This window comes from Hemiscyllium ocellatum, chromosome 18 (genome assembly GCF_020745735.1).
Source record: "Hemiscyllium ocellatum isolate sHemOce1 chromosome 18, sHemOce1.pat.X.cur, whole genome shotgun sequence".
NCBI lineage: Eukaryota > Metazoa > Chordata > Chondrichthyes > Orectolobiformes > Hemiscylliidae > Hemiscyllium > Hemiscyllium ocellatum.
The window spans coordinates 69,588,411-69,612,198 of NC_083418.1; the positions used below are offsets into that span (position 1 = coordinate 69,588,411).

General features: G+C 35.9%; 1 protein-coding gene across 1 annotated transcript in view; it reads right to left on the reverse strand.

Annotated features, from left to right (window-relative positions):
* Positions 1 to 1,650: 1,650 nt before the first annotated feature.
* The window catches only part of ext2 (exostosin glycosyltransferase 2), a 193,700-nt gene continuing 171,562 nt past the window's right edge, over positions 1,651 to 23,788 (reverse strand). The window contains exons 11-14 of the mRNA XM_060839088.1: positions 14,783 to 14,926; positions 7,705 to 7,833; positions 6,897 to 6,979; positions 1,651 to 6,152 (exon numbers count right to left, since the gene is read on the reverse strand). Of these exons, the coding sequence (XP_060695071.1) occupies positions 6,014 to 6,152; positions 6,897 to 6,979; positions 7,705 to 7,833; positions 14,783 to 14,926 (495 nt within the window). The 3' untranslated portion in view covers positions 1,651 to 6,013. The remainder of the gene's footprint in view (positions 6,153 to 6,896; positions 6,980 to 7,704; positions 7,834 to 14,782; positions 14,927 to 23,788) is intronic.

Genomic DNA, 23,788 nt, shown 5'->3' on the forward strand with positions numbered 1-23,788 from the left:
GACCTGTCATGCCTAGGTGAAATCATACCTTGTTTCTGGACATGTGCGGGGGCTGGTTTGGCATTCTGATTAATCACTTCAATTCCAATCAGGTACTGAAAACTTTGGCAACGTCTTGCAATTTTAGTAAATGTATCGATTTATTCTAATTTTTGTAATCAAGTTTTTCTTAAGGTTTCTGTATACAAATTATAACTAATTTTTGTTTTATTTTTGCCAAATTACTTTGTTTTAAGTGATATTGGCGACAGGGTTTTGTAAATGCCCCATATCGGTTATGGCACAGAGACTAATTGGTTCCTTTGTCCTACGCCACCACAGATCTTTAAGGACATTTTCTTTCAATAGAATATTTTAAGTAAACTGGATATCAAGTTCAAATCAATTTTTAAGTAGTTAATCTTCTAAAAAAAATATTTACTTGACTTTCAACATTAAAACCTGTGTCTAGTCCAGGGCACTGACCTATAGTAGCAACAGTAGTTTAAGATCTTGCAAAGTTTACACAAGTTAAAAAGAAGACAAGTTAAGAAAATGTCTTACAAATAAACAAAAAGTGTAATTGCTAACTATACCAAAGTGAGATGTTATACAGTTTTAGATGTCATTATCTTTTGAAACAATCACGCCCATTGCGATTACTGATACTACTGAAGTAGAAGGTTGAAGTTCAGAGTAATATATCTGTTTGGGTGTGTTGTGTACTTTTGCTGAGAAGAAATCTCAAGAATATTACTGTTATAATTTGTTGTAAAATACTTTACTCCTTTAGCTTTAATTGCCTTGTTTGAAACATAATTGTAGGAAAGGGTGCAATTAGATTACATTCAATAAAAAATGTTACTGCATCCAATGTAGTGTTCATCATTACTGTGACAATCTAACAGACTTATATTTCGCCTGTGTTGTACTGTTTTACAAATAAGTTATTGCACTTGAAACAATGATTTGCATAGATGTAATTTCGTAGGAAACTGTATCAGATTGGGTCAGAATGGTGTGTATTGTTTTGACAGGTATAACCAATAACTCAATAAAGAATCTGTCTTTTTCCTTGTAAAAAAAACTATTTGCTTTTCAAGGAATGGTGATGAAATGTGATCTTGATATCTCTGAAGCCTTTCATTAATTGGAGTGGACAAAAATACCAACATTGCCCTTCTGAATTGCTGACAGAGTACAGAAAGGATTACAGAACTTATATTAACAACAGGTGTCAGAAGATGTACACCAGTAACCCTGAATGTAGTGACTCAGGCTATCCCCAAAAAAGTTAAACACAGCAGTGCATCTTCTGTATTCTTCACTTTTTAACCTGCATTTGAAATAAAAATTTCAACAAGTGTACATTTTAAAAGTTCAAGAATGATCAATTTTGTGATTGAGATTTTGTTCAAATTTGTCAATAATGCTATGAGCAGCATTGTACACAAGATGGAAAACAAAACAGTTTTATATCACTCCCTGCTTCAGAAATTAACGGAAGACAATTTTCTGTCAACATGTCTGATGCTGAGCTGCAAACTCTGCCAGCTGTCACATTAATGTGAAGTAACATCCTAGTTAGATTGTACTGAAAAATATTTACAGGCTTGTAATCACATGGAAATACATCCAATAGTTGGTCCAATTAACACAGGACATATTGAGTGTGATATAAAGTTAATTTACTTGATAAATGACTTTCAGTGGCCACCCAATGACTTCCATTTAACAGTACTGTCCAGTTATAAAATACACACCAGTATGCAATAATTAGATAACATTTGCAAATAAAGTACAATAACATTAAACCAAAAAATAAGAAAAATACAGTTAGAAGTTGATAAGAGATCACATATAGGTAAGAGATTTTGCCATTTTAGTGCAAGGATTGCAGAAAAGTATCAATGGCAATGCTTTGTGAAATCTGAAATACAATTTTAAGATTCATTGTGGTTCAATTGTTTCATATATCCATTCAACTTTCCCTGAAATTAATTGAAATGACTAAATCTAATAAAAGCAAATACTGCTGATGCTAGAAATATGAACTGAAAACAGAAGGTATGGAGACATTGAGCAGGTTTGGCAGCATCTGTGCAGGGAACAATATAGAATCAATGACTTAAGTCTGATATGATTTTTTTCAGAACAGCTCAGTTACAACTATTTGACCAATTTCATCTCACCCAGCCATCCAGCGGAAAACTTACCTTATTCCCTATCATAACTATCTTATTGAGAAGTCATTCCACTTGTTAACCATTCTGCATTGAAAACATTCTAATAACAATGCTATATTTGATCTTTAATAGTTTAACGTAATGCCTTTTTGTCCCAAACTAAAGGCAGAATATGATTGAAATACTCAGAAGTGTAGGCAGCATCTATGGAGCATGAAACAGAATTAATATTTCAAGTTAATGGCCTCACTTTGGATCCTCAGCAGTGGAAAGATTTGGAGAAAAGGGATGGTGGAACGAGAGAACTAAAGGGAATGTCTGATGAAGTAGGAAGGCAGAGATAACTTGTTCCAAGTTGTGTGCCAGCACCTAAGAAAAACCTGCAAATTTTAGATAAAATAAATTATGAAAAACATTTGTTCATTTAACAGTTGTAGTGTTCAAATACATTTTACAGCCATATTTGTATAGTGTGCTCGATGCTTTCTGCTGCAAAGCGTATTCATCATCTGATTTTTATAGGACTCTTGGATTCCATACAAATCCAAAACATAGGATTTTTGATTAGATCATTAGATCAACCTTTTGAAAAAAAAGCCCGATCATCCCCACCCTAGAGATGACTGCAAAAAGTCTTTTGTTATAATGGTCAGTAGGCAATCATGAACATGGACAACAAATGTCAGCAGACCACAGCAACTGGGTGGGGGAGATCTGTAAATTCAGTTTTCAATAGAAATCAATTAATAGGAATGAGATAAGATGGATAATTGTTCCTTTCCCCCACCTAGACAACTACAACATCAAAGGTACTCAGTTGGCTTAGTCAGCTACAGGGTAGTTTGGTACACAACACAAATCAAAACTGAAACCATTTGATTTAGGTGCCTTTGTACCTTACCAGATCATAGCCCACTGACTTATCAGGGGAAGTTTTACAAGTTGACCAATTGCACTGCATAGAATATATGCATAAGGGGTTGTGAATTTCCACACAAAGCAGTTCAATCTAATGGCAATTCAACCACCTCCTCATATAGATTCTGATCAACAAGGGAGTTAAAGTGCTTAAACCATGGTATGAAACCCAGGCTTTTCAAAATGTAATTGACAAATAACCACTGTTCTTCAATTTAGAGAAGAGTAATTGTAGCAATTAAGTTTATAGCATGATTTCAATGAGTTGCAGCAGAATAAAAGGACATTAAAAACAGATTCTTACTATTTGGTTTGACAAGAGGTCCATTTTTGTTACAATTCTGGAACAAATTCCCATAAATGCAATTAGTTTTGTAATCATAGAACTTGTAAACAGTGTCAGCAACTTTGTAAATATTTATGTCGCTGAGCCAACATTTCTGTCTCAACCACTGCCACCTAAAAACAGATGGAACGTTCCTGCGTGGAATAGCAGTTGTATTTTCCAACACAAGTAGCTGTACTTAGAAGAATTATTTTTCAAAGTATTCTAGTGTCAATATGAGAGGTGCATAAATCTAAATTCTTTTTATGTTAGAAAAATTCAAGCAGTGCTGAAGGTTTACTAAAAACTCTTAATAGCAAATCGTAGCTGCTTTAAACTCTACAAGTATTTTCTTCCATACTGTTGCTGTCCAACATTCAATACACCATCACTACATAGTTATGCAGTTACCTGTATTATTGATCACTAATGGTGGGAAAATATGAAAATACCGACAACTGCCAATAGAAGTGTAATGTAGGAATAACAATTCACACAGCTGGTATAAAAACATCAGAAGTTGAGCCCCAGTCTGATTCCAGCATTTTGATCCCTGCAATGCATGGTACTCATAGCATGTTTCAGTGAGTTATACCTATTAATTGTCTCAGAAATATTTTGTCCTAACCTGTCCTGTGAAGGGAGTACAACATACCCTGATATTATGTGACAACTTTGAAGCAAAACAAATGAAACTCACACCCTTCTTGGCTTCCTGTGCTGGACTTCATCTCAGAAACTACCGCAGAATACACTCCTGGGATTAGCCAATTAATAGTCGGATTTTGCAGTGTTAAGATGGAATAAAGCAGCTGCTGGAAAATATTACACAGTATAAATGGCTCTATAAATCATGAACATTCTTGGTTTCTAACAATGATATCTATAATGGTCATCAATAAAAAAAACAAACATTATAACCACAGTGCTGTTCAATAGGCAGCTCTTTGGAAGAAAACATTAATTTTAAAAAAATGTGCAAAAACCTTCACGAATTTAAAATTGCTGTATTATCTCAGGAAGATGTCCAATGTATCTTTTGAATTTGATAAAACTCTTCATTTGACTGTGTAGTACGATACGATATTGTCAGTATCTTAAATTTTGTTAAGGTGTTTTCATACATACAGGGGCTTCCTATAGAACAGGCTTCATGCAATTTCCTAAATGCCAAATGCAAAACTAGCTGACGTACTTACTTACCTCAGCAGTCTGGGAGATATGCTATAGACACATTTTCCAAGCAGTCTAGTGAATCGTAAACACTTTTACCTTTGACTTGTAGCCAGCTGTGCAAAGCCTATGCTTTGAGAATCCCAGGACTTTCATTTTGTAAAATATCAGAACACCTTTACTGTATCTAAGTCAGTCAGCAAAACTTGATTCTAATTTTTAAATGATTTTTTTCTCCCATCTCAGGGTGACGATTCTTCCCTAACTATGATTGCATTGATGAAACCAGTCTCCCAGCAACTCTCAAACACTGGTACATTAATTGGTTTGGATTATGGAAGCGGGTGGGAAGGGAGTTGCAGGTGGCAAGTAGGCAATAAACAATAATCAATTAATCATGGTCCCTACTCAATCAATGTTCAATGCTTGTACATTACAACACACAATCTGACTGGGAGAAGCAGAACGCATACTCATAATTTCAGAACTTTTAAGAACTCTTTCTGGACATCCCTTGTTGATCCCATCCACCAAATCCCCAACCTCCATTTTGATAGCAACATAGTTTGCCCATCTCCCAAGCGCACTCTACAGGATGTGACTCATTGAAACACTGGAGAGCTGAAACTCCTCTTTTTAACAAGACAGCAATCATTGAGTTACCTACCTAATATAGGTTAAATACATTATGTAAAATATATCACCTCAGCACCCCTAATAAAACACTCAAAACTATTACTGCATATTGCTACCATGAGAAAATAAAAAATAGCCATCAAAAGTAAGGGATTATCATCAGCAACAATTAATGTAACTTATGAGGAGACTACTTGTAGCAGAATGCTGCAATTACAATTTTCAATATTGGCAGTGTAGATTGAAAATATTTCATTGTTTTCCATCTGCAAGTACGTGCACTTGAAATAGTATTGAATGCTATACCAAGGAATAACCAATTAGGTCAAACAATGTCACAGCAAACATGCAGTATTATTACTGTAGGCACATTGCAAATGGAGCAGTCAGTACATGGTCAAACTTTGGCAAGTTTGGAAACATAATTGTTCACAAATCCTTTTGATGTTGAATCCAACGAGAGAGGAGGATTTTCATATATTGTCATTGTGAAGAGTTGTGTTTGAGTTTGGATCTTCAATAGTCTTCATAACACACAATACATTTTTGTTTGAAAAAGAAAATAATTTTCTGTGATGACAGGATATTACAATTTGGTAACAGTCACACTAAAAAAAGTCACATTGTTCTCGGCTTTGCATCCCTTAAAGTTATAATGTTTAGTGAAGAGGCAAGAGAAGACTGCGAATTCCTGACAATGGTTTGAAATCATGCAGTGATTGGTCCTTGCTGAACCTACATCTTACAGCATAAGGATGGTGTCCTCAAAAGGGTCACAATTTTGAATGCCAGCATTTCATAAACTGCCAATGTTGGGGAAACTCTTCAACTTCTCCGGGAAGTCATCCTTGTACAAGACTGGGTCAGCTCGATGTTCCACCACCTTCAGTGGCATGATCCCAAATACAGATGCAAATTTATTGATGCATTCTGACCTGCAATTATATTCCCATGGTTTTAAATATGTACTTAATGATATCTAATAAAACACTGTCAGAACAACATCTGCAAAACCAGAAATCATTACAAAACCATTACTGTCATCCATAAAATTAAAAGCATTTCTTAAATTCTCGACATTGAGATGTTTTAAAAAGTTAAACAGGACAACATGGGAATATTAATGTTTTGAGAAGATGACAAAAAAGCCAAATGCTGACAAATTTTTAGTTGAATGAATGCATTTAGGTTTTTGTTAAACTATTTTACAATGGTTTTAAAAGTTACATTTATCCTTCATTAAAGCTTGCTGTAAAGAATGATGAAATTGCTCATGGTATTGGTGCCTTTAAAGCACTCACAACAAAATGGAAGTGGTAACAAGCACTATTCTCCAGTACTTCTAATGGTGAAATAAAATAAAACTGGGTCTCAGTCTTCAACACAGTTCCTACAATTCTAATGCACTCGCAAAATACTTTGAATCATTTTGATGTTATTCTAAACTACTGCAATATTGTGAAATTTAGGACACTATTGCTTAAACATATAAACAGGTTCAAACAATTTCAATATCATTAATTATGTAAACTGTGACAGAACTTTCTTTTTGCAGAAGGCAGTGACTAACATTTTCCAAGTGGGCTGTAAATCTGGAACCAGTCATGCATGTTTTTCTTGGGCACTTCTGAAATGGCAGACACAAGCTGTTAAATACATGGGAGGAATGGAGCACTTACCGTTCAACCATATGGGTTTGGTCCAGTGACAGTCCATCAATTGCTGTGCACTCCGGGCACTTGAACTTTTTACGTGGGGTCACCTGCGTGTCACAATAATTCGAACAATATTAATGGCATGTTTAATCCAGCTAGATGTTCAAGCACGCCTGCAGTGTAATGTGAGAGCACCATCCTTTCAGAACATTTTGCTCAAGTTCCATCTGGCTCAGGAAGGCATATTTCAACTCACAAGAGGTCAATAAAATTACTAGAATGGTTTCACATTCATTGAAAGTGTGTGATGACAACCCATTAAAACTTATTTAACGATTGTTTTCACACTTCTAGATGCCTTGTACAAGCACTGGTTGCCTGTACAATCAAAAGGTGATGAAATGTTGCTTCCCCTACTTTGAAAGGATCTAATTAACCTATGTCGGTTTTCTCATTAAGTTGATTGACAGATTCTATGAATATTTAGAGACTGTAAAGGCGACAAAGTTTATAGCACCCAAGAGGCTTTGCACAAACCAAAATTGCAATGCTTTCGATACTGACTTTACAAGGCTGGCTTCCTCTCTCAATGGTTATTTACAAAAAACTTTTAATGTTGTTAATATTGAAGATTTGAATTTTTAAAATAATAAACAGATTATAATATCAATCATTTCTGCATTTATATAATTATAATTTTGATTTACATGCTTATTTTCTAAAGAAACATAAATGTATATCTACTTTATATGCATTCTAATTACTTACAAAACATAACAACTTTGTATGATTTATGATTGTGTTCATCTTTCTGTTACTCAAGGAAGCATACCTTAATAGGAGCTTTTCCAGTCATGTTAGCTACTAAGAAGTTCATAGCAATATCCTCACAGTTCATATGAGCATCCACCCAATTTTTAATATCGCCTGGCATCTTGTAGGTATATAAGTAATTAAAATACTGAAAAGATAAAAAGTATGACATAAGTCTATTAGAAAGTATTAGATCATAGATCCATACAATGTGGAAATAGCAGATTCCACTCATTGAGTTCACAGCAACCCTCCAAAGAGCATCCCACTCAGACCCATAACCCTGCATTTCCCATGTCTAATCCACCTAAATTCCATATCCCTGGACACTAGCAGGCTATTTAGCATGGCCAATTCACCTAATCTACAAATCTTTGGACTGGGGGGAGAAACCATAGTACCTGGAGCAAATCCACACAGACACAGGGAGAATGTGCAAACTCCACACAGACAGTCGCCCGAGGTTGTGACTGAACCCAGGTCTTTGCGCTGTGAGTCAACAGTGCTAACCACTGAGCCACCATGTACATTACATTACAGTTAATAATGTTTAGGAAATTTACACATAAAATAAAAATTATTAAAATTTCTAATTTGAAATGTTAATTAAACTATTATTTGATAAATGGTGAGATTTTGATCATGTTTTTGAAGTTGTGTTAGTGTTTCCGTCTCCATGTTATTAATAAGTTATTATGGCCAGTTTTGATTTTATATAGCCCCTGTAAATATGTCCTATCAACAAAGCAAGATAAAATTCATGCAAGGGAAGGTGCTCAATGACAATAGAAAATTGATGTTAAGAAACAATGGGACTGCTAAATGAAAGTAAATCAATGAAAATAAAGAAAAAAATGATGTGGGAGAGGGTTTGAGATGGAGAAAGGGATAAACAACAAAAGAATTCAGCATACAAATTGAATTCTGACAGTAAAAAAATTGGCAGGTGACATTTAGTCAATCGATACATGCTTTACCAAAGCCATTACTGGTTTGCATTTTCTGGCAGCAATGATGGTAAAACTGTCAGCGTTTGACATCACTACTCTTTTAAAACGGGTAACTTCTGGAGCCTGCACATGCATAGCTAAATGTAGAAATCCAGAAGCTGTTGTCATTGGTTTTTAACTTACAATGTTGAAGCTTACACAAGTTCTAATAGTTTGCACAAACTGTAGCTAACCTTATGCTGTGAGTTTTGCCGTTAAAAACCTTTGAAAGAAAATTACAACTTATTGAATGCGTCTTCTTTAACCATCTTATTTAGTTCATTATTCCTGCTAAACATCCTCTCTGTCCCTGAAAAGAAATAACTTTCTGGATGTAGGCTTGCTCGCTGAGCTGGAAGGTTCATTTCAGACCTTTCATCACAGTACTAGGTAACATCTCCAGTGAGCCTCTGAATGAAGCACTGGTGGGGTAGCCCACTTTCTATTTATAAGTCTGAGTTTCCTCGAGTTGGTGATGTTATTTCCTGTGGTGACATCATTTCCTATGGTGATGTCATTTCCTGGTTTTCTCCATGTGGTAAATGGGATCCAAGTCAAAGTGTTTGTTGATAGAGCCTTCATTCGGAGGCTCACTGAAGACATTACCTAGTATGGTGATGAAACATCTGAAAACGAACCTTCTAGCTCAGCGAGCAAACCTACATCTAGAACCTCAACCTGAGCTACAAATCTTCTCAAAACTCACTTGAAATAACTTTATAGTAAAATGTCTATTTTTAAATCATGACTATATTAGAATATCAGCATATTCTAACATATTATTTTTAAAGTTTATTCATGATGCTTCAGCTTCAATCTTGATCCTATATGTTTGCTCCAATCTTCATTTTGGGGTATTTCTAAAATGATATTGACAACTGAAGATCAGTTTTTGGTTTTCTGGTTTGTGTTGTACATTGGTCTGATAGGCTTAATACTTGATTGAGTGCAATAAGCATTACCATTGTAATGATCTCATAAAGACTTGGTGAGTGTAGAGAAGGATCTTGTGGGACACAGGCATAAGGCTAAGTCCTCACGTAGAGTCTATTATTACAAGTTATAAATTAAACAATGCAAAATAAGGAATGGTGGATGCTGGAAGTTGGAAATAGAAACAAAAATTGCTGATGAAACTTAGCAGATCTGGCAGCATCTGTGGAGAGAAAACAGAATTAATGTTTCAGCTACAATGTAGGAAAATATGAAGTTGTCCTATTAAGCAGGAAGAATGAAAAAGCAGAATGTTATTTAAACGGAGAGAGACTATAGTACACACTCGCACAGAAGGATCCGAGTTTCCTCTTCACAAAACGTTACTATTTGAGTGATTAGGAAGGCACATGGCATTGGAACAGGATGGAGCATAAAAGTCGGTAAAGCTTGCTACAACCGTACAGTATATTGATGAATCAAAATCATGCGGATGGAATACAGATTTGTTTGCCTTATTTAAGGACAGGTACAATTAACAGTGGAAATTCAAAAGATGCTTATAAGGTTAGGGCTCGGATGACGTTTTCTTGTGAGATATGGTTGGACAGTTGGGCTCAATGGAGTTTAGAAATATGACAAGTGATCTTATTAATACATACAAGATTCTGGGCGAACTTGACAGGGCAGATGCTGAATGGATGTTTTCCTATATGGAAGAATGAGATTAAGAGAAATTTCTTCTCCCAGATATTCATTAAATGGTCTAGAATTCCAGTGAGCAGTGAAGATTAGGTCAGGGAATACATTCAAGGTTGAGTTAAAAAGACTTTTTCCATACAGGGAATCAAAACTAATAGGGGTTAGGCATCAAATTAGAGTTATGGTCATAATCTAGATCAGTTATAACATTATTAAATGGCGCAGAGGACTTGACAAACTGATGGCCTACTAAAGCTCCCAATTCTTAAACTAAACATTGCTGCATTTTTTTGTCTTGCTGCTTCTTGGCTTCAAAAATACTGCTATACATTTTCTTGCTCCTCCTTAGATTTATCAAATGTCAAGATCAACGTTGATTGCAATCTGAAATTCTCATGAATTCTTTCTCGATATTGCAAAGCAGTGACTTCATACTTCTTCCAATTGGATAATCTTCAGAACTTTAAAACACTTCAATTTGGCATAACATTCAATTCTTTTTGATTTACCTCATCTCTTTGATTACTTTGAAGATATACGGTGTCCCATACCATGGGTTGTGATGATAAAATTAGAATATCTGTGAGAAGGTATGTTCATCAAGATCATCCATCAACATTATGAATAGCAGCTGCCTGTGCTGATACTCAGAAAATCTGCTGGTCATAATTATATATTTTGAATGGGACTATAACCAAAGTTCACGATCTTTCTTCTCTTTCTATTTTACTAATCTAGATTTCAACATCTGACTTTAATGACTTGTCAAAAAAAATTCACCTTGAACTTCACTCATTCAACTATTGCTGGATTAATTTAATCTTGTGCTATTACCTTATAGATGTTCAAACATTGCAGATTTTATTAAAGCAACTATTTCATAACAAACCATGTTCTCCACAAGCATATCTAAATTTTATACCAACACATGCAACACTTCCTATTCTAGCCAATGTTACTAGACACTATATTCCCCTATCCTTTAGTGTGAAGGGCAGAAGTTGTTTTAAAATACTTTCTTCTGCTTAAAAAAACACAATTCCCCCAACAGCTCTGATATTTTGTAATATAAAACAAATAGGAGTAGAAATGGTCCTCCTAGGCCTTACAGCTTGCTATATCATTTAATAAGATCATGGCTGATCTGTGTCTCAGCTACCCAACCATAACCCTGGTTTCCCTTATTTCTAACTTGAATATACTGAACACACCAGCATCCTCAGCTCCCTGGTGGAAAGAATTCCAAAGGTTCACAATACTGAAGGGAAAAAAATTATTCTTGTTTCAAACCTAAATTACCAGCTCCATATTCTGAGACCATAACCCTCACACAGCCAGGTGAAAATCTTTCCAGCCTTGTTGAAATCTAAGAATACCATGTGTTTCAATGAGACCACATCTCATTTTTTTTAAATTTCACAGAACAAGGACCCAGCCTACTCATTCCCTTCTCATTGAGCAATCCTCTCATTGCAGAAATGTGTAAAAAATAAGTTCTTCTAACCTTTTTTTAAATAGGTGATCCCTCATCATTAATTCTTCAAAATCACCGTATCAAAATTCCTCTTAATGTAAATAAAAAGCTTTACTAAATCCTCTCAACAACTTCCAGTGGATCTACTAACATTTCTCTACTTCTGTGCAACAGTAATTCAGTGGGATAGAAATAGTAAAAAAGCAACAGCCAAGGAAAATCTTAACCAATAAGAAAAAGAATAAGGAAAAGAAATCACTGACAAAGCACAGCCAGCAGCAAAAATAAAATAATTAGTATAAAAAAACCTGAAAGAGCTGTCATGTTGTTTAACTCCAGAAGCAACAGCAGAGGAAATCACTTGTATTAGACCGCATTATGCTATTTCATGCACAATGTTCCTTTCATCAGAGAGCATCATATTCTATGACAATGAAAAATGCCAAAAGGATACAAGGTTCAGAAAAACATTCATCATACTTTATTAGCATGGGGATGTAACTACACTCCATAATCTACAGCAATTCAAGAAGGCAGATCATCACTGCTATCCCAAATGCAATTAGGGTTGGGCATTTGATCTGTACGTCTTTGGATTGTGGGAGGAAACCCACACAGAAACAGGAAGACATGCAAACTCCACATAGTATGCTAGGTGAATCTGTCATGGTAAATGCAGAGTTATGGGGATAAGATGGGCCTGGGTGGGATGGTCTTCAGTGGGTTGGTGCAGACTCAATGGACTGAATGGCCTCTTTCTACACTGTAGGGATTCTATGGTTAGTCTTGCCAGCAATACCAAAACTTATTAATGTACAAATGTAATCAGGATACATTAAATTCTGTACAATACTATTAAAAAGTATTTTTAAAAGAAAGCAAATTATTTTCAAATTTGAAAAACTTACGTCACAATAAAAAAGTCTAATAACTGACCTAAGAAAATCTCTTAAAAAAACCTTGTAATTTAGTTCAGTATATTTAACAATAATTAGTCATACATGCCTGCTGACTAGCAAAATAATACTGTATATTATTTGGTAGATTGCTCTCTTTTTAACACAATTTATTTTCCAAATGGTACAGGGAATCAAGGGTAATGATTATATTCATTTTTATCTACCTGTTTTTTCAACTTTGTGCTTTCTCTAAAGTGTTCTCCACTTTCCAACCTCAGCCTTTAGATTTCCCGAAATCTGGCAGTAATTTTCTCATCTCTGATGCATACTGGTAGTCATCACACAAGCCACAATATCACATTTAATGCTATTTTGATGCTGCTGCTCAAATATGTATCTACTGCTGACATCTTTACTATTGCCATCTCAATACTAAACACTTAGGCATTTAAGGACAAAAGTGAGGACTGCAGATGCTGGAAATCAGAGTCTACCCTAGAGTGGTGCTGGAAAAGCACAGCTGGTCAGGCAGCATCCGAGGAGCAGAAAAGCCCTTCATCAGGAATGAAGCTGATTTAATTTCATTTATCATGAAAATAGAGTGTGCTGGAGAAATGTCTCAGAACAGAAGAGGAGTGATATTGGACTAAAACTATGACTCAGTTTTTCTCACCACAGGTGCTGTCAGACCTGAATTTTCCCAGCACTTACTCTTTTTGTTTCAGATTTGCAGCATCCATAGCATTCTGCTTTTATTCAATTTAATTTTCCCAGTCTTGCATTAGTTCATGAACTTACATCTTTGAAATAGCTTTTCAGTGCCGATCAGCAATATCAATTCTCTCCTAAGAATGTTATGATCCCAGCTGATGTTAGTATTAGACAAGTGAGATCTCAGAATAAAATCTAGCTTGATAGGTCATATTGTTTATTTTTAATTTTTTTCTAACATAGTGGCCTTTCACTGAAACATAAGTTTGCCGATTTCATTTTTAACACAAAAAACATCAAATAAAACTAAACCATCTACATATAAGACAGTTTGAAAGGTCTCAAATATTGGGGAAAATGAAATCCCACCTACTTCCCAACAACACCATTTCACAGTTCATCAAAAATTCAGACAAATTCCTTCCATCTCAAACCTCAGTTGTGACATAAATGCTTCATCTCATTTCCAGTGTGTTGAGCTGAGGCCTTTTCCCTAGATCATTCTCACAACTGAAATCTTAGATTTTTTTTCTCAGCTTTGAATAACAAGCACAGATTTTTAACCAAACCATACTCATTCACTAGGTAACCTATTTCCTTAAGTCCTTTGAACAATCTCCTTTTTCTTGTAGAAAATTGTATTGGTATCAAATTTCAGTTAAGTTTCCTTCAAACTACCTCAAAAACTTTCCAATCTCTGGGATATTTTAAGCTAAGATCAATCTTTGATTTTTCTAAATGTAAAAGCAAGCTAATGTCTGCCAATGTTTTATTTCTCCTGTTGTAAACTTCCATGAATACTCTCGATAGCTTTGCAGATCTGCTCTTTGATGCATACAGGTTTAAAATCATAGTTCCAGAAAGACCGACATAGCTCACTTTAAAATTCCTTCACAAAAAATAGACCAACACCCATGGGCCACTAGTATAAAATCCAAACTTTAAGGCAATGTTATATATTAAATCACACAGCTTTCATCTCTAGTCATTCTACATTTTCCTGCTGCCCTTTAAATTTGTTTAAATATTTCTACATGTAGTTCTCTTGACTGGATGGTCAGTTTTCAATTGACACTTTGTCTTCTCTGGTGTCATAGAATTCCCAGTAAACTTCATCCAAAATTAAATTGATATTTTTGCTGAACTTCAGATTTTCACTCTCAGCCAGGCAAGTCTTATTTTAATTTGAAGACCTTTTCCCCAGGCTAGCTTTTTCTCACATTATTGTAAAAGTTAGAGAAGCAAGGTTATGAAATTTTGTGGAATATGTAGTACAATGCACTAGAACACATGTTTTTCCAGCAAGTCTGTGATGTCAATACCATAGGCACAAAATATAGCAACTGCATTATTGCCTGTGGCAAAGTTAGTTTTAAAATGTACTTGTACCTTATGATAGAAAGCTGCTCCAGTTAATACCATTGAGACCTCATTCGTCCATTCGGATTCATACTTCCATTTATTAGTATCGTGGTCCCACAAATGAAGTCGCCCTGGGTATCCCACCAACCTGTCAGGAAATTCACGCCACACCTATACGTAATCATAAATTCCAAACATTGTTACTGACTTTCTGAATGATTAAAAAAATTAATCTAGTTATTAACCTCACCTGTCTATTCTAAGTTATAAAACAGTGTTTGAATTTACCAATTCAGCAAATAAACAAGGTAATTAGATTTGTTTTATTTCTGCCATGACGTAATTACTATAATTAAACATAAATCATACATACTGAATGCCATCTTTTAAGTCTCATCCCTGTTTTAAAGTTAGTGAGTCATGCTGAGTTATTGTGGCACAGGGTCAAATACATCACCCAGTGCCTAGCTTTCATTTTGAATCTGACATCAAATGTCATCAAGCTATTTAACTATAAAAGGATAGGACAGTGAAACCTTTATTGTCTTTATCCAAAGTTTACACACAAGTACTATTCAGTAGGAGCTATTGAGTAACAATCATCTGAGACTGAAAGATTCTTTTCACCTACAGCTCAAGTACATTGAAGCCAACTCTGTGCTGCTTCACTACCAGACTTTAGGAGGTCAGATAACTTAGCACAGGTCAGTATCAAACCTGAGCTCTTTCTGATCAGCAGAATTTGGTACCAAAATAGATACTGCAGTGTTGAACCAATTCTCCTTTCAGATATGCAAATTATAAAGGCAAAGTCCATACATATAGAGAATTGTATATACTACAGATTATCTGTTTATACATGTGGTTTTTGCAGTTCAAGACAGAATATACATTACAAATAATTTACATCAAAGTCATTGACGTGTAAATCATTCATGAGCGACACTAATTGATAACATTATAGTGTGAGGGGAAAAGTATAACGTAATGTTGTCCATTTATACTAGTCATTGGTACCGCCAAAGGCAAAATTTGCGTGCTTCCTTTAATCCCTATGATCAACATGTTTTTTTATTCAAGAGGTGAGTTTCCTTATTGAAAAGAATTCATCAGCAAACCTTTGGGAGTTTTAATATAAAGAAGGTTATATATCCTCACAGACTCACTCCACATTTAAAACACGACATTTCACACACTCATTTCCACATGCACATAAAGATTAGCTACAGTAGTAGATTGATCTCGATTACGATTAATTCAGTCTCTGGTTTATGGCCTCCATCTGTGACAAGGATGCTCTAGTTCCTAGAATGAAGTGGATGCTATGAAGTCAAAATAAGGGCTTTGCAAGTTAAAGATTCTCAGAAATAGATTTCTTTCAATTGAAGATTGGCTTTCAGGTGCACATAAAGGTGAAACAAGTTGTGGAGTCCTTCTCTCTGTTGGGAATTCCCATTTAGAAGATATTGCTGATAATTACTTTGACTGTTTACGTTACTTGAAACTAGCTTGATGCCCTTTGGTGGAACTCTGCCTCCTCATCAACTTGAAGCGAACATAAAAAGGAGGTATCAAAATATTTCCCTAATTTTGTATCTTTTGAATTCAATGTATCTTTTGAAATAAGGTAAGTAGTCATATTGAGTACAGTTACTATATTGTCAGTGAACACCTCTGAGGACTTATGATATTCAGCATCTTTGCTTGTGAAAGAATGATTCAAATGCAGCATAGACTTTTTGATTGGTTTCAGGGAAGAGCATTGAATCACGCCAATTTGGAAGGTTCTTTTCTATCGGTCCATCCTTAAACAAACAGATGTCTCACAGAAAATATATTTGTGAGCAGAGGTGGATGAAATCCTGGCATTGAGAAACAACCCTTTAAAAATGGCTATCCACACTTTCCATTTTAAGTCTGGGAGCGGGCTAGATTGGGAGTCAGATCAACTGACAATTTTGGCAGTCCAATATGCTTATACACTTCATATCCACAAGTATGCTTTTTCACAGTCCTGAAGGGCGTATTACCTTTATCAAAAAATCCAGTGAACAGGTCCAAGTGGGATTACCTCTCACAAAGAAATAAATATAAACAATCTGCCAGTTCTCAGTTCTGCACATTTCCCTGGCCCCACCATTATGCAACCTAGTGCCCTCTACCAAAACCCCCATAGCCTCTTATATTGCTTGTGACAACCTATGACCACCACTGATCCCAATGATCCTTTATCCTTTCAGCTACCATGCCAATTCATTGAGTATCAAGCACAGAGGCTAAAAGTATATTATTATGACTTAAAGTTCTACATTCTATGCACTAATGAGAAAAAAATTAATCCAAAAATATCAGTTTGACATTATTTTACAATTACCAGCAAATGGTCACTTGTTAACACTTATTGACAGTGCTGACAATTTGGGCTGTTCCCAGTGGCTTAAAGTGTACCTGACCCTCACATGCCTGCAAAGAATCCCAAAGATTTTCTTAAATTTTCACTGAAGTGGAGACATTCTCCATTGTCGTGAAAATTGAGACCAACACATCTTGCAATGTGCCTTCTGAACATCACATGACCTCTATTGTGGATTCAGCTGTAGCCAAAAGCAAACAATTGGATTGTGTTCTTTTAACAGCTAATCACAAGCGATCTTTAAACAATTCAAAGATTTCATAACTCAAAGCTTCTGTAGTGATTCACAGAAAGTAAGGAGGGCATCATAAGGAATTCTAGCAAAATAAACTTTTCTTTATGGAACAATGATTTATCAAGGTTAACATTTTCAGCCATTTTGTCTGATTGTGATAAAAGCTTGCTGGGGGTGGTGGGGGGGGGGGGGGGGGTGGGGGGGAGAGAGGAATGGGGCTGCTAAGGTGTGTTGCAATGCACTGTCCTTTTTCGGAGCCAGGGGGCCCAGGTTCAAGTCCCATCTGCTGCAGATATCTAAAGGCTGGCTGAGGATAGCCATTCAGATGGACACCATCTAAAGACATTGGATGTGATTTGCCCTTTCAGTGAAATGCCAAGGAAGGTGGTGGGAAGGTGAAGTGTTTTGATAGACTGACCCTGGAGAGATACTCACCACTGCCACCAACCCCCATCCTGCCATGTTGGCAATTTGCTTAGACAATTAGCATCTCAGGGCTTCAACCTACCATGGTCCAATTATCTGCCTTCTCGCCAGACAGACAAAATAACTGGTTTCACAACAGCGAAACCATGGTAACCTATCTGCTGGGTTGGGGAATAACCTTCATCTTCTCAAATCTGAAAACAGAGGTCACCACTGAAAGTCCCACCCTGCTTTTACCCCAAAGGTAAACTACTTTTAGATGCTCAACCTGACCTCAAGTTTCAACCCTTCACAAAGGCAACATAACCGCAAGCTAGGTATCTAGTGATATTATAGTGTGTAGTTTTTATCCTTATTCACTTCAAACCTTTGCTTCTGTATTTTTGTCAATAACTTTACCACTTTTTATGAAAGTAACTTTCAGCAATAATTACATCAAGTCGTTCTTTTCTCTTGTTTAAAGCATAAAGCTGAGTTGCTGGTCATTGTTTAAAATTGAGAACTCGAACATTATACAAGCTTATATAAATCCCTAGTTCATGGACTTTCCGCAAATGCCTGTTATGTCGTTATGACAAACATGTGAATTCCCTGGACAGCTGAGAGTCTCCACATTTAATTTCAAAAAGATGTAGACACAGCTCTTAAGACTAAAAGAAACAAATGGCATGGGGAGAAAGCAGGAACAGAGTACTGAGTTGGATGATCATACTGAATGGCAGAGCAGGCTTGAAGGGCTGAATGGGCTACTCCTGCTCCAATTCTATATTTCTATGTTAATTAGGTAATTGCTAAGAATCTGGTCTGTTGTAACTTAAATGTTAAAGTTCATATGCTTTGGAGCAGCAAATTTAATGGTCTGTTTGTGTCCAGTTTAAAATATTTCACTAAAGTTCTTAATACACTGAGGCAAGATAGTGCAAAAGAATACTTCCAATATGTTTTCAAGACCATCATCATTTGAACCAGCGATCAGTGGCCCTATTGTGTTTTTGCAGATAGTAGGTTGTTAATTCAAAAAGCATTTTAGAAAAATAAAGCAGGGGTACCCGCCATTGATCTCAAAGAAAGGTGTTTGCAGACTTCTACTGTCTGGTCGGCACCTTAAATCCCAAGTTACAGGAATTTCCATGAGCACATTAGTTATGATATCTGCAAGCTAGGTGAGTAGCCAATCAAATTGAATAATTCGTATAGACAGCCAATTAGGAATTTAAAAACACTTTAAACTTCACTTTTAATTTAAATAGTTAAATCCAAAATGAACAAGTTTGATTGGACAGAAGCTAAGATATCAATATGACTACACTTTTAAAATGTGGAAATTTATAATAATGGAGATATCCCACAATTATAAAATTAGTTTTTCTGGGTTGATAAATGTGTATTGTAACAATTAGAGTCATAGCGATGTACAGCACGGAAACAGACCCTTCGATCCAAATCGTCCATGCTGACCAAACATCCTAATTAAGCTAGTCCCATTTGACAGCACTTGTCCATTAACCCTCTAAACCCTTCCTATTCATTTACCCATCCAGTTGCCTTGAAATGTTGTAATTGTACCAGCCTCCACCACTTCCTCTGGTAGCTCACTCCAAACACGCACCACCCTCTGTGTGAAAAAGTTGCCCTTAGATCCCTTTTAAGTCTTTCCCCTTTCACCTTGAACCTACGCCCTCTCACTCCAGACTCCTCCAACCCAGAAAAAGACCTTGTCTATTTATCCTATCCATGCCCTTCTTGATTTTATAAACCTCTATAAGGTCCAGGGAAAACGGCCCCAGCCTATTCAGCTTCTCACTATTGCTCAAACTCTTCTACCCTTATAAATCTTTTCTGATTCTTTTCAAGTTTCACAACATCGTTCCTATATGAGGGAGACCAGAATTGCACACAATATGGCAAAGGTGGCTGTACCAATGTCCCATAAAACCGCAACATGACCTCCGAACTCCTATACTCAATGCTCTGACCAATAAAAGAAAACATACTAAACATCTTCTTCACTATCCATCTGCCTGAGACTCCACTTTCAAGGAACAATGAACCTGCACTCCAAGATCTGTTTATTCAGCAACACTCCCTGCTTTTGGTTTCATATTGACTTCACACATAGCACTTCACTCAACAAGGTGCAAGGTTTTCCAGCATTGTTAGAACAGTACAGTCATGGAAAATTTTGGCGCTTCACAGACTCAGATTGTAATCTGGGGGCTAGAAAGGGTTGAGGGAATCTCAACAGCACACTCTCTGGAAAAGTGCAGAACTGGTTCTGAAATGGCAAGTTCTGAAATTCATGTTATTTTGTACATACATGGACTCTTGAAGGTTGTTGTCACTTTAAAGGAGTAATAATGTCATTTCACCAACATTACCACTGCAAAATCAGGGCTGATGCGATCAATTAAGCATGGCTTAAAAAGAAATCAAAATTCTTACAGCAAACAATAGTTGAACCCACAGCAGAAATTTCAATTTGGAAAGTTTTACAAATTGACACAAAATGCATCTGCCAAAATGAACTAAAAATGGATAGACATATACAGTGGTGCAACTACAAAACAAATACGTGAGATTTGCTGAGCACTGAAAGAGCTCATATAAAGATGCACTGCATTTCTCCCACAATAGCACTAACACTCCATGAGTTACACTTCTTTTTTGGCGTCATAGCTATTTGAAGAAAAATGCCAGGGCTCACAGCCAATAGCATAGTTGTGAATTGTAAAGTGCTAGTCTCATTGCAAAATTAGTACTGGGTTAAGAAAGCAGCAAATTTGATAGATTTTGCAACACCAACAGTTGAATACTAAAATTACAAGTTGATATAAAAGCAGTTCAAATCAATGGTGGAGTACATGTCATTAGCAGCTGCATACAATTAGACATGTACACCAACAATTCATTTGTAAAATGTTAAGTGATGATAGGTCTGTGCAAAGATTATAGCATTTGTTTAGAATTATCTTGAGCATGCTTTTAGAAAAAGTACAGCTAAACAGAAAACAAGCACGTGAACCAAACCAAAGCACTGTTTAATGAACTCTTAATTGCTTCAAAGACTACTGTGTAGATTAAAAGGATCAGTTTATGATTAGAAACATAGACTTCACCATAACAGACCGGATCATAATTACCAAGTCAAGTTCAATGAAAACCTGTAATTAGCTGGTTTTTGTCAATGTTTTTTGCATGCAGCTTCCCACTAATTTAAGTTTCATATGCAGAACCACATTATGAAAGGTTCGCAAGATTTATTAGTCAAGTAACTAAAAACATTAGTAGCATGAGAAAGGGATCCTGCAGAATACGGTGCTCATGGAAAGTTGAGCAGCTTTGTTAGGCCTCTTCAGAGAATTTAAAGTAAAGCACATAATGTGTGACATTCAGTTGTAAAAAGAAAGAATGAAAGCAACTTTTACAAAATGGTGCAATGGAATTTGATGAGCCACCACCACAGTTATAGGACAACTTGAGCTGGGCATGAAATGTCATTTCAACATCTACATTCTCAAAATAACAAGATACACACTTTTTGGACAAATTAGTCAATCTTGATTTTGCCTGAAGTTTAAAACTGCAATATTTATCAAGAACTTAGCTATCTGTACTGTAACTGAGATGATTAATATGCTTGTTTATCACGTGTCTGCTTTTGAACTCGACCATTAGTTTCTAGTGGCGGTGGTCTCTGAACTGTAGATTTGTTAGTCAAAAGCAGGACAGAAGAGAATAATTCATTTCAATTGCTAATAAATGCCTGAGTGATTCTCCTTGGTTTCCTGAAAGCACAGAATTAAGATTTTAAAATAATGGGACCACCTCCCTATATCCAAAAACCCCGTAACTATAAATCTGGTTTAAAGTAGGAAAAAATATCATCAAATATGCAACATGAAACTCTAAGGTTCATTTCTAAATGCTGGATCCCTATCTTTGAAAGCTTTGAGTCAAAAGTATTCTATCACTTCTTTATTAATTGCTTGAGACACAAAAAATTGTTCATACTCTTGATTTCAAAACTGGTCTTGTAGTAAGCAATTCACGTCAGAAGCAACTGCCATTCCCCCCACAAAAAACTTCAATAATTTTAAAACACTGGAATCCTCTGACAAAATCATTCATTATTCTTCTATTCTCAGCAAAATTAGACTTGAGGTTCTGTTATGTCAGAATACATTTCTGTTCACCACTCGATAAACTCAAAAGCTCTTGCCACAGAAATTAAAAATGAACAAGAACATCGTTAATTGGAATTTTTAATTTCAAAGGAAAATCTGTATTACTGCCTCTATTTAGGCACTTACCCAGAGGTTATTTGGAAACATTAGTGTACTATTTAGTGTTGTAAAGCAAATTTAAAAAAATTTACGTCATAAAATTAGAAGTCACACACAATGCTAACAGTGCAATCTATCAACTAGCAATCCTACATTCAATACATAGTACTCATTTAAACAGAAAGATCTTATAAAATTCTCTGCAATTGATCAGTTATCTTTGAATGTACAACACAGTGCCATTCACCACTGTGCAAGTAGGAATTATTCAAGTGTGTTAGACAGGAGGGGGGATCTTTCTTGATAAATGATAGCATCTTGGAAATTCAAGCAGGAATGCAAAAAATGTTAATGGCGATTTCTGCTGCAATAAAAGATTAAATGAAGTTATCTTACTGCTTGAGCAGTTTTTAAAAAATAATCTTCCACTACTGTCATGCAACGGGATCTGCACAATACTCAATAAACTAGTTTTAAACTCTCTTCAACTGAATATAAGCCTGTTACTGCTAATTTGGTCCTTTGATACAGACAGCTAAATGCAGGTGTTAATTGTGTTTAAGAGTAAAATATGGTAGAGATTCTCAAGATATGGGACTTGACAGTGATATATAATCAACTATGTAATTACATGGTTAAAACATTCTTTTAAAACCCATTTGCTATATCTCTGCAGTAAACAGGAGAATATGGTTCCTGTGTCCTGCAAGCAAGTTTGAGAGATACCAAGAATAGGTATTGCGGAAACAATGCCATTTTAGACCATGTGCTTTAAATTTATAATTTTTGTGTCATTCAAGTATAACATGATGCAGTAATTCCAAAGCACAATCTTTCTTTCTAAATTTATGAAGAAGAGGTCCACATCAACATAAGCCACATTTTCTAAGTTAGATCATGACATCTGGGCGGCATGGTGGCACAGTGGTTAGCACTGCTGCCTCACAGCGCCTGAGACCCGGGTTCAATTCCCAACTCAGGCGACTGTCTGTGTGGAGTTTGCACGTTCTCCCCGTGTCTGCGTGGGTTTCCTCCGGGTGCTCCGGTTTCCTCCCACAGTCCAAAGATGTGCGGGTCAGGTGAATTGGCCATGCTAAATTGCCCGCAGTGTTAGCTAAGGGGTAAATGTGGGGTATGGGTGGGTTGCGCTTCGGCGGGTCGGTGTGGACTTGTTGGGTCGAAGGGCCTGTTTCCACACTGTAAGTAATCTAATCTAATCTAATGTGTTATATTAAACTAGGCTTCTGCCAAATTCATCAAAATCAACACATTGTAATCAATGTGCAATTTTTATTGTAATTTAATAAATTTGCTACAAAGTTAATTCAGAATAAAAAAAAAGAAATAGTTAGATTGCATTACATGAAGAAATACTTGCATTTTATACAACCTCATGTGTCCCTTAAAAACATCCCAAATGTGACCTCATACACATGCAGTGAAGGATTGTACTGAATTAGTTTTGAAATGTGTTTCTTTTATCCAAACAATATGATGACTGAGCAGTTCATTTATTTTTGGTGGTATTCGTTGAGGGATTCTGAGAATCAGAATCAGATTCTGAATCAGACCACTGAGCTAGAAGAGAATGCAAGATCAGTAGGGAAGTTCACATACTGGTACAGACTCAGTTTCTCATTGCGTCTCTCATGAAGCAGCATGTCGCTACAGATTCC